We start from the raw sequence: 12,679 nt of genomic DNA on the forward strand, positions 1-12,679 counted from the left end.
CAGGAGAAGTTTGAAAAGTTCAGCTTAGAGAACCTTGGTGAATGGGAACAGTAACTAGGTAAATAATGTACATTAAATGAATAGATCAGTCTTGAAAATTGCATTACAATAACATTAATAAGACAAAATGTAATTTTTATAACATCACCGGTAAAGCCAGCAACTGTTGATCATCCTTAATTGCCTTTGAGAAAATGCAATGTCTTCGTGAAATGCTGTTATCTAAATTGTTTAGGTACACCCACGGTGCTTTTAGGAAAGGAGTTCCAGGATTTTGACCCAACAACAATTAAGGAGCAATGATGGGTTTCAAGGGATACTGTGTGGCTGTGAGGAGTACCTGCAGGTCACAATGTTCCTATGCATCTGTTAGCTTTTTCTTAAATAAGGAGACCAAAACTACTCACAGGTGGTAGGGGTCAAATGTTTGAAAAGTGCTGCTGAACAAAGCTTAATGGGCCAGTGCAGTGCACCATGTAGATGATACACACTGCTACCACTGAATACTGATGGAAAGAGTGAATACTGAAAGTGGTGGCTGTGTGCCAATCAGGCAGGTAGCTTTGTCCAGGATGATGTCCAGATTCTTCTTGAATCCTGTTGGAGCTGCACTCTTCCAATATTCCGTCACACACATGACTTGTGCCTTCAAGATGGTGGACATACGTCAAGCAGTTAGAATAGTGTTGCTCAAAGGAAAATTCCAAGCTTCTGACATGCTCTTGTAACCACCCACAGTACTTGGATATTTGGTGAAGTTAGGTTTCTAATCCATGGTATTCAACAGGATGTTGGTGGTTGGAAATTCAGTGATGACAAAGCCTTCAAACCCCAAGGGGAAATGGCTTGAGTGTCTTTTGCTGATTAACAACCAGAAGGCACTTTTTTTAGGGATATCTAATAAATGCTGGGCCAACCAGTTATGCCCAATCCCGTGAATGGATATAAAAATAAACATTATTCAGGCAAATAGCCCTTGCTGTATCCAGTACCTTCAATCATTTCTTGACGTCATATTGAATGAATGAAATGACATCTCTGATGCTGAGGGTCTCAGTAGAAAGCTAAGATGGATCATCCATTCAGCACTCATGGCTGAAGCTGGTCACTAATATCTGAATCATGTCTTTGATAGTGACCTGCTGGTCTCCCCAGTCGTTGATATTAGCTGAGGCGCCTCTTCCTTTCAGTCCCATTACTGCTCCTGTCTTACTGTCCCACACCCGATTATGAACTAGGTTGAACATCTAAATTAATGAAAAATAAATTTAGCACAGATACCACAAGCGTCTTCTGGTATCAGGCTTAATTTAATGTGGTGGCACGGTGGCACAGTGGTTAGCACTGCTGCCTCACAGTACCAAAGGCCCGGGTTCAATTCCCGCCGCAGGCGACTGACTGCGTGGAGTTTGTACATTCTCCCCGTGTCTGTGTGGGTTTCCTTTGGGTGCTCCGGTTTCCTCCCGCAGTCCAAAAATGTGCAGGTCAGGTGAATTGGCCATGCTAAATTGCCTGTAGTGTTAGGTGTAGGGGAATGGGTCTGGGTGGGTTGCGCTTCGGTGGGTCAGTGTGGACTTGTTGGGCTGAAGAGCCTGTTTCTACACTGTAAATAATATAATCATATAAAGATAGCATATTTGTTTTGGCATCAGAAGATTGTGGGCTTAGTTCTCGCTCCAGTGTTAATAGAGACTGACATTTATTTTCTCACTGGAGGTATCATTTCAGATGAAATGTTAACAACACTTCTGTCCTCGATGATAGGTGTAAAAGATTAGATGATATTTTTTGAAAAAAGGATATCTGCTGATGATCTGGTCTATATCTATCCATCAATTAACATAGATTCATGAGCCATTCATCTGATTGTGTAATCTTTGCTCTGTGTAAATTAGCTGTTAGTTTTCTGACAAAACGAATTAAATCATTTCAAAGACTGTTCATTAACTTTAAAGAATTTGGGATGTTCTTATGGATATAAAGGTAAATCAATGCAAGTGTTTTCTTTCTGTAATAAAGACACCACAGTCCTGTCAGACCTCTGACTGGAGACAGACAACTGATGGTTTTTTCATGTGAGTGTCACTGCCTTTGAAGCAGGGGGACAGGTTGAGAAGGAGAATCCTTCATGGCAACATCAGCTGCGGAAGGAATCAAAATGGAGCAAGACCAGAAAAGTGGGTCAGCTAAGCATACTCGGAGTAGGGACAGAAAAGTATACAACTGAGCACATACACAAATTCATACAAAACATACGTAGTTCCAGCTAAGCGACAACAACAGTAAGTTCTAAACCACACTCAACCTGTGTTGCAAGTGCTTAAGGCAGATGACATGTTCATGAACTGCTATGTTGCTAAGACTTGAAATTAAGATACAAGTGGTCTGCTATGTTGCTAAGGTTTGAAATTGGTATGTAATTGGTCAATGAGAGGGATGCTGATTTATGTATAAAAGTGTCATTGCAATCACCCTTTTCAGACTGTTAGGTTAGATTAGACTCCCTACAGTGTGACTCCCCAGGCAAGGGCCCTCTGAGTCTCCTTGCATGCATGCAATAAAAGGAAGCTGTGTTAAGTGTACTGATCTTTTTGACACAGCCTGTATTGGAATTGAACCAATACTGTTGGTAGTGTTGTGTGATCGGAATCGGCCAACTGAGCTAACCAAACATCTCTGCAATAAAGGATGATAAGCCTCCAAAATCAATTCCTAAGCAAAATTGCAGAATTATAGATGCTGGGAATACTCAAAATACTTTTGGATCTACACAAATAGTGTTAATCAGGAAGACTATTGGAACATTGGCCCTTATTTCAAGGCGGGGTTGGAGTATAAGAAGAGGGAAGTTTTACTACAACTGTACAAGATGCTAGTGAGACCAAATCTGGAATACTGTGAATAGTTTTGGTCTCCTTATTTTAAAAAAAATATTACTTCACTGGAGGCAGTTCAGAGATGGTTCTTTGGAAGAATCCCAGTATGGATGGACTTTTTTTGATTAGCAAAGACTAAACAGTTGGGACTCTATTCATTGAAATTTAGAAGGATGAAAGGTGTTGTCTCTGAAACATTCAGGATTCTTAAGGGGTCTGATAGGGTAAATGCTGACAAGATGTTTCCCATCGTGGGAGAGTCTGAGACCAGAATCTCAAAATTAAAGGGCACCAACTTAAGATTGAGATGAGGAGCAAATTCTTTTCTCTCAGAGAGTTATGAGTCTTTGGAATTCCTTGCTACAGCGAGCTACAGAGTACTTGAATATATTTAAAGCTGAGACAAATAAATTCTTGATCAGTAAGGGAATCAAGGGTTATGGAGAATGGGCAGGAAAATGGATGTGAGGGGTGTTGGATTAACCATGATCCTACTGAATGACAGAATGGCTTGAGGAGCTACACAGCTTATTTTTGATCCAATCTTTTAAGAGTTTTTGCTTACAATTCAGAGAGGTGATCCATTCATAAAAATCTTTATCTTTTCAGTACAATGTACAAGAGCCTAGCTCCTGAATCACTTGATCACCTTACAGCAATAGCAGGACAACCTCCCAAACTCTACCGTAACTAAACATTCATAACTGGATTCTGGTTCTTACCGATGAGCATCACCCAAGTATTAGGGGATCCTTTTGAATTGTGTAAAAAAGAGGAAGAACTTACCTGCATTATTAGTCAATGATTATGACGTAATCAGTACAGTTTGATTGAATGATTTTTCTTCTGTTTCATAAAATCTAGAATAACACAACAGGACATATTTGCATTACGCTTCAGCCCTAGGTTCATCGGGCATTATGTATATAAAACCACACTTTAGTTGATAAGGAAAATGAGCTTTCTTACAGAAGTCAGGTCTTGACAATCAAATCCTGAAGAAAATGACACAGAAAGTCATGGAACTCCATCGAAGATTGAATAAATTGATATAAACAGTGCAAAGCATGTCATCCAAGTTGCACAGGCTCTTGTGATTTCAGCTTAAACATACAGCTCTTCAAGCAACATTGCTGAGAGTTTTAAGCCTAGGAAAGTCAAGGCAATACATCAATTTTTCAGTTTTAGTTATATCTTCTGCTACGAGAACAGTTCTCAGGTAGGAAATAGGGTATTGAGAATGTGCAGGTACGAGGCCTTGTCGATTAATTCTCTATATAAAAATCAATTTTTATAGATAATTTGTGTTAACTTTTTCGATTAAAGATATTAAAAAGAAACACAAACTCATACAGTGCAGCAGGCCACAGACATCATTATGGCTGCACTTGCTCTTTGAAACAGCTACCAAATTAGTCCCATTTCCCAACTCTTTCTCCATAGCCCTGCAATTTATTCATCTTCCATGAATTTTTATCCAAGTCTCTCTTTAAGTTGCCCCAAACTCTTGCACCATTCCTCCAATCTATTTCCACGTCCTTTCAAGCAGGGAGTTCCAGATTTTCATCTGATCCCAATAACCATGTATTACTGGGAATGTCTGTGAAATGTAATAGCATGTAAATTACTAACTAGAGCAGTACAATAGGAAGAGAAATTCAAGAACCCAGAAATTTACTGGAAGAGTGAAGATACACATTTCCACAATTTAAAGCATCTTAGTCTTACTCAAGTAAAGCAAAGATTTCCAAATAACTACTGCCTTAGGTAATTACTTAGAGTTTACATCAAAAAGCAAAATAAAACACAATCAGATCTTTTGAACTAAACCTCCAGCTGAATACTATCTTTTCCACTGAGATGTCTGCAGACAGTCTTTAGCTATTCATCAGATATTGACTTATTATAGATTAGAAATTTATATTTATCCAGAAATTTATATTTATCTTGGGATCAATTCTAAACTTTTCAAGAACTGACTTGGAACAGAAAAAACATGTAAAAGGGTGTAAATTAAGATGCGAAAGAGCAAAATAAGTCCTTTTTATTACGTGCAAAATAAAAAAGACCCAAACACAAGTCTACGGACGAGATGGGTGAAATGTACGATAAATGGAGAACAGACACAGTGCAATCCAAAGTTGAGATCCTGATGCTGTAAAGTGCTTTCAAGTTTACGTGATGTTTTACTGGAGCACAGTAGCAGGCCAGGGTTAGAAATGTTAGCACGAGAGTAACGTGATTTATTGAAATGACAAGCAACTGGGGGGGTCAGGATCATTCCTACAGACAGAGCAGGGGTGATCCACAAAACTGTCAGTCAGTCTGCATTGCTCTCACCAATGTAAAGGGGACCACATTGTGAGCAGCGAATTCAGTAGACTGGTAAGAAAGAATATAAATTAAATGCTACTTTCCATAGAAGGTTTGGAGCCTTGGACAGTGAGGAGGTACAAGGTGAATTGGCATCTGTGGAGAGAAATCAAAGTTAATATTTTGGGTCAAGTGACTCTTCCTCAGAACTGATGGTAGCGAGGGAAGTGTCAGTTTATATGCAGACGATAGGGTATGGAGAGGGGGTATGGAGTAAATGATAGATGGGAATAGAGCCCAAAGAGAGAGAAGAACAGTTAGACAGACAAAAGATAACAATGGATAACAATGTCCATAAGGACCATCACCAACTTTTACAGATGCACCACTGAAAGCAAACTGTCCGGGTGCATAATGGTCTGGTATAGCAACTGCTCTACCCAGGACAGTAAGGAACTACAGAAAGTTGTGTGCACAGCGCAGACCATCACAGAAGCCAACCTCCCATCCACAGACTCCATTCACACTTCTTGATGCCACGGAAAGGCTGCCAAATTCATCAAAGACCCCTCCCACACGATAATGCTCTCCTACAAGCACTTCCATCAGGCCAAATATCAGAAGCTTAAACACATGCATCAGCAGGTTCAAGAGCAGCCTGCTGTTATTAGATTGCTGAATGGACCTTTCTAACTTCAAATAATGTCGATCTAGCTAATGTTGAACTTGCTTTTGTGCATCTCCTGTGGAGAAAGTGAGGTCTGCAGATGCTGGAGATCAAAGTTGAAACTTTATTGCTGGAACAGCACAGCAGGTCAGGCAGCATCTAGGGAACAGGAGATTCGACGTTTCGGGCACAGGCCCTTCTTCAGGAATCCTTTGTAGAGAGAGGCCTGAAGAAGGGCCTGTGCCCGAAACGTCGAATCTCCTGTTCCCTGGATGCTGCCTGACCTGCATCTCCTGTGCCTTGTTCTGTCTAAGCACCCTATGATCTGTATGCAGTTATTTGCTGTGATCTGCCTTTACTGGTTGCAAAACAAAGGTTTTCACTGTACATAGGTACATGTGACTACAATAAATCAAATCAATTCTGAAGAATCATACCACACTCCAAATTTTAATCTTGTTTCTTTCTAAATGCTACCAGATCCATTGAGGGCCTCCAGCATTCTCTGTATATATTTTAAAACATAATTGCTTGTGTTAGCATTTAAAAACAAAACTTCCTTATCCAAATCCTTCTATGGAAAGTAGCATTTAATTTATATTTATGCCCAGTATCACTAATTATTTCCACTTAGATATAATCAATGGCCTAACAGTCCAGTATTTCAGAATCGATTCTGCAGGATTTTATGCAGGGACTCGACTGAAAAGTTGACACAAGGTTAAACTGCGCTAAATGGGACCAGTCAGACTGGAGGTCGAGAATCCTTACCTGATTCTGTAACAGTGTCAGTATTGTCCTAATCTCAGCCCCAGTGCAGTAGAGGCAGCTAGCAGTCTGATCAATCGCATAGTGATCCAACGCAAAATAAGAGAAATCGAAACTTAGTGAACTTCCTGCTTGTACTCGGAAGTCGTATTTGATGGATAAAGCGGATCTGTGAAGGCGCCGAATGGAATTGAAATGTTTGGAAACATTTTTTTCTCAATGACGGAGAATAATTTTGATAAATTAAACTGGGCGGGTGCAAATAAAAGATGCACACAATCACAGTTCACGGAACACCGATGACAGGTTATGACAAGTAAGTCACAGTGATGACTCATCGATATGAGAGAGTTTCAGACCCGGTGGCTTCAACCTTAGACCAGACAGAGGAACGATGGTTTTGAGGCAACCACTTACTATCCCATTGGGTTTATTAACAGCCTTTTCAGAAAACGTTGCTAACCACTAGAATTTCAGAGTCGTGCGGCAGGAACTAATGACATTTTGTTTAGATAATGGACGTGAAGAAAACTATTGATGATGGTTTAGTTTTTAAAAAGTCCCACATGATGTGACCTTCAAAAGTACTGACCACCAATGGTCCAAGTTCAGATTTTTTTTAACACAGGGTCTTCCCCACTTCCAGTGGCTAAAATTTGGCAAGTTCACTGAAGGTGCCATTGCCATCACCTGCACACCAGCAGCCAGAGGTACATCATGGGATATTAATTAAATATTGGAGCTATGTGGTTGATTCCGGTTCTCAGACAGACGTTAATCGATGGCCTGTCTCACAAAGAGAGTTAACCTGTGCTGTAGGGTAGGCATCAACTCCAGCTCATCACCACCTTCTTGCAGATGACCAAAAAATACTGGCCCCACAGGTAAACCCATGTTCCTAAACCAATACAAAGGACAAAGTCCAGCCAAGTTCATAACACAAATGTAGTGCAGACCATTTGGCCCTTCATGTCCATACTGGCTCGCTGGAACAGCCTCTCACCTGGTCCCATGTTTTCCCCAAACCTTGTCTCTTAAGATACTCATCAACACCCTTTTGAAAATCCCGATTGAATCTACCTCCATCATACTGTCAGGCAGATTCCATATCTGAATCACTTGCATAAACATTTCTTATTACCATCAATTCCTTTGTCAATCTATGCTGTCGCGTTCCCAAACCCATCTTCAGTGGGAATAATTACTCTCTATCTATTGTATTGAACCTCTTGCCTGACAAATCTCCTTGCCAGCTTCTCCAGTTTAGCAATGTGACCAAAGTCCCTGACTCCTGGAACCATTCTGGTGAGTCTTTCCTGCATGCTCTCAGTCTAACGTCAACGGCAAGGCAACTATTGGAACAATGGGACAACAAATCTGCATTTGGAGAGGCAGGGATTAATTAACAACAGGCAGCCTGGTTTTGTTAAGGGAGGTTGTGTCTGACTTGATTAATTTTTTACAAGAGGTGACCAGGTTTGGAGATGAGAGCAAAGTCTTTGATGTAGTTGACTTGACTTCATTAAAGCTTTTGGAAAGGTCCCACATGGGATACTGATGCAAAGATTAGAGCCCATGGGATCCAAGGAAATTTGCCAAATTGAATCCATAATTGGCTGAGTGACAGGAAGCAGAGAGTGATGGTTGTGTGGCGTTTTCTTGGCTGGAGGCTAGTGTCCAGCGTGGTCCCACCGGGCTATATAAATGATTTAGACTTGAATTTAAGAGGGTTGGTCAGCAATTTCACAGACGATATAAAAATTAGTGGAGTAGTAAATGTTGAGGATAGTATAAGATTAAAGGATATAGATGGGCTGATCAGTGGCAAATGAAATGCAATCTAGCTAAATGTGAAATGATGCACTTGGGCAGGTCTAACAAGGGAATACGCGATGAGGGGTAGGACTCTAGGAAGCAGTGAGGATCAGAGGGACTTTGGTGTGCATGTTCACCAGTCCCTTAAAGTATTAGGTGAGATGAATAAAGCAGTTAAGAATACATGCTGTATACTTGCCTTTATTAGTCAAGGCATAGAGTTTGAGAGCAGATAGGTTATGCTGGAAGTGTATAAAGTACTGATTGTTAGAGTATCGTGTGCAGTTCTGGAATCCACATATTAGGAAGAAAGTGATAGACTTGGAGAGGGTGCAGAGGAGATTTACCAGATACTACCTGGGCCAGCGAGTTTCAGTTATGAAGAGAGATTGGACACTGTGGTTGTTTTCCTTTGATCAGAGGGGATTGAGATTACAGGGGGCATAGATAGGGTAGACAGGAGAAAACTGCTTCTGTTAATAGAGGGATTAATGACCAAGGGCATAGATTAAAAGGAAGGGCAGAGGATTTAGAGGAGATATGTAGAAACAAATTCATCCAGAGAGTGATGGGCATCTGGATTACCAAGGCATACAAGGCAATAGACCAATTGCTGCGAAATGGGATGAGATGGTTGTTTTTGACCTGTACAGATGTGATTGACAAGGAGCCTTTTTCTGTGCTGGAGCCCTCTGTGTCTATGACTATGATTGTATGACTCTCCAAAGTCTTCACTTTGTTCCTAAAGAGTGGTTCTGGAACTAGACACAATGCTCTATTCAAGGCTGAACTGGTGTTTTAGAAAGGCTCATCATAACTTCCTTTTATATACTATCCATCTATTCAAAAAGTCTAGGACCTTTAATACTATAATAATACTTTCTCAACCTGTTCTGCTATCTTTAAAACAAATGTGAATAAACCCTTACACACCCTAGAATTGTATAAGGTATTTTCCTTTGCTTCTCTGTTTTTGTTCTATCAAAAGCGCAGCAGGTCAGGCAGCATCCAAGGAATAGGAGAATCGACGTTTCGGGCATAAGCCCTTCTTCAGGAATGAGGAAAGTGTGTCCAGCAGGCTAAGATAAAAGGTAGGGAGGAGGGACTTGGGGGAGGGACTTTGGAAATGCGATAGGTGGAGGGAGGTCAAGATGAGGGTGATAGGCCGGAGTGGGGTGGGGGCGGAGAGGTCAGGAAGATGATTGCAGGTTAGGAAGGCGGTGCTGAGTTTGAGGGATTTGACTGAGACAAGGTGGGGGGAGGGGAAATGAGGAAACTGGAGAAATCTGAGTTCATCCCTTGTGGTTGGAGGGTTCCCAGGCAGAAGATGAGGCGCTCTTCCTCCAACCGTCGTGTTACCATGGAAATGGAAAGGTCTAGGAAGGGGAGGGAGGAGTCTGAGACGGTCCAGGTGAATTTGAGGTCGGGGTGGAAGGTGTTGGTAGAGTGGATGAACTGTTCAACGTCCTCATGGGAGCACGAGGCAGCGCCGATACAGTCATCGATGTACACCTCCATCCCCCATCACGAAGGTCTGAAAGCCCTCCGCTTCTTCCTTTCCCGCCGTACCAACCAGTACCCTTCTACTGACACCCTCCTTCGACTGACTGAACTGGTCCTCACCCTGAACAACTTCTCTTTCCAATCCTCCCACTTCCTCCAAACCAAAGGAGTAGCCATGGGCACCCGCATGGTCCCCAGCTATGCCTGCCTCTTCGTAGGATATGTGGAGCAGTCCATCTTCCGCAGCTACACTGGCACCACACCCACCTTTTCCTCCGCTACATCGATGACTGTATCGGCGCTGCCTTGTGCTCCCACGAGGAGGTTGAACAGTTCATCCACTTTACCAACACCTTCCACCCCGACCTCAAATTCACCTGGACCGTCTCAGACTCCTCCCTCCCCTTCCTAGACCTTTCCATTTCTATCTCGGGTGACCGAATCGACACAGACATCTACTATAAACTGACCGACTCCCACAGCTACCTAGACTACACCTCCTCCCACCCTGCCCCCTGTAAAAACGCCATCCCATATTCCCAATTCCTTCGTCTCCGCCGCATCTGCTCCCAGGAGGACCAGTTCCAAAACCGTACAACCCAGATGGCCTCCTTCTTCAAGGACCGTAATTTCCCGCCAGACGTAGTCGAGGATGCCCTCCACCGCATCTCTTCCACTTCCCGATCCTCCGCCCTTGAGCCCCGCCCCTCCAACTGCCACCAGGACAGAACCCCACTGGTCCTCACCTACCACCCCACCAACCTCCATGTACAACGTATCATCCGCCGTCATTTCCACCGCCTCCAAACGGACCCCACCACCAGTGATATATTTCCCTCCCCTCCCCTATCAGCGTTCCGAAAAGACCACTCCCTCTGTGACTCCCTCGTCAGGTCCACACCCCCCACCAACCCAACCTCCACTCCCGGCAACTTCCCCTGCAACCGCAAGAAATGCAAAACTTGCGCCCACATCTCCCCCCTTACTTCCCTCCAAGGCCCCAAGGGACACTTCCATATCCACCACAAATTCACCTGCACCTGCACACACATCATCTTTTGCATCCGCTGCACCCGATGTGGCCTCCTCTATATTGGGGAGACAGGCCGCCTACTTGCGGAACGTTTCAGAGAACACCTCTGGGACACCCGGACCAACCAACCCAACCACCCCGTAGCCCAACACTTTAACTCCCCCTCCCACTCCACCAAGGACATGCAGGTCCTTGGACTCCTCCATCGCCAGACCATGGCAACACAACGGTTGGAGGAAGAGTGCCTCATCTTCTGCCTGGGAACCCTCCAACCACAAGGGATGAACTCAGATTTCTCCAGTTTCCTCATTTCCCCTCCCCCCACCTTGTCTCAGTCAAATCCCTCGAACTCAGCACCGCCTTCCTAACCTGCAATCATCTTCCTGACCTCTCCGCCCCTAACCCACTCCGGCCTATCACCCTCACCTTGACCTCCCTCCACCTATCGCATTTCCAAAGTCCCTCCCCCAAGTCCCTCCTCCCTACCTTTTATCTTAGCCTGCTGGACACACTTTCCTCATTCCTGAAGAAGGGCTTCTGCCCGAAACGTCGATTCTCCTGTACCTTGGAAGCTGCCTGACCTGCTGCGCTTTTCCAGCAACACATTTTCAGCTCTGATCTCCAGCATCTGCAGCCCTCACTTTCTCTCAAAGATTTGTTCTATCAAATCAGAGAATGGTGTGGTGGATCTTGCCTTCAAAACAATATCCTTGTCAATCCTTAAATCACATCAACTGGACTTTGGTTCAAGAGTGTACAGCTAAAATGAATTTCAGTACTTTATGATGGCCACTAATGTCACCTGACTTGAAAACAGACAAGGTCAACATGAATTTACAAAGAAATGTTTAAATAACTTTGCAAAAAAGTGATTGTTGCATGCATGTGCCGGCCACCTTAAAACTGTCTACCACTCCCTGAAAAGCCTTTCGAAGGGTAATTGCCTGGAAATTAAAATTCATCAACTGAGAACTTCAAGTGTTTGGGGACGTGACCTTATCACGATAGATATTGCTGAAGCAATGATCATTCTTTAAAACTCTTCACGCAAAAAGGACCACAAACTAAACTCCCATGATAATGAAAAATTGAAACTCTTGTTAAAAACTGATTGTCTCCATTTTGGGCCACAAATGGTATTCATACATCAACTCATCCCTGCACCTTCCATGAGAAGCAATGATTTGGTTTATATTCATTTATGGGACATGGGTGTCGCTGACTGGACAAGCATCAAATCTTGCTTTGAGGCACAGGTCATTACACGCAGATGCCCAAATACCACCACCAGGTTCTCTTCTCCCAGTTCTTCATTGGCCGTCACTCAAAGAGCAGCCATAGGGCAAGTTATTAGAATTGACTCCAATACATCCTAAAGGACAGAGGCTGTCACAACACAGACAGAGTAAAAAGCTGCTGACCATTTGGCATAGCACCAGTTATGCCAAGGCTCAGTGACTTGACTGGGAGGCAGAGTAGCAACAGCAAAAGGAGAAGGAAGCTAGCACAGCAAAACAAGTTTATGCCTTTATTTCTAAGGAATGAGGGAGGACCTTATTGAAACCTATCAGAGTCTGAGGGGGCTTGACAACTTAGATATCCAAAAGGTATTTCCATTCTTGGAGGATTCTCAAACAAGGGGACACTTATTTAAAATTGAGATGTCAAGGATTTTATTTTGTCATAAAGTACTGAATGTCTGGA

The 12,679-nt window shown here is 43.0% G+C and overlaps 1 protein-coding gene across 12 annotated transcripts in view; it reads right to left on the reverse strand.

The window, feature by feature from the left end:
• The window catches only part of LOC122562199 (uncharacterized), a 59,923-nt gene extending 53,048 nt beyond the window's left edge, over positions 1-6,875 (reverse strand). For 2 of the 12 annotated variants that reach the window (XM_088000652.1, XM_088000648.1), the window contains exons 1-4: positions 6,628-6,868; positions 3,846-5,345; positions 3,663-3,736; positions 1-54 (exon numbers count right to left, since the gene is read on the reverse strand). Coding sequence is in view for 6 of the 12 variants with exons in the window: in XM_088000644.1 (XP_087856770.1) it covers positions 3,663-3,668 (6 nt within the window). In the remaining 6 variants the exon portion in view is untranslated. Of the gene's footprint in view, positions 55-3,662; positions 3,737-3,845; positions 5,346-6,627 lie in introns of those variants that run through there. The other 10 variants (XM_088000647.1, XM_088000643.1, XM_088000644.1 and 7 more) reach the window with 9 other exon arrangements.
• Between the last annotated feature and the right edge of the window lie 5,804 nt (positions 6,876-12,679).

This window comes from Chiloscyllium plagiosum, unplaced genomic scaffold, assembly GCF_037043375.1.
Source record: "Chiloscyllium plagiosum isolate Xiang-an unplaced genomic scaffold, Cpla_swu_hap1 HiC_scaffold_25, whole genome shotgun sequence".
NCBI lineage: Eukaryota > Metazoa > Chordata > Chondrichthyes > Orectolobiformes > Hemiscylliidae > Chiloscyllium > Chiloscyllium plagiosum.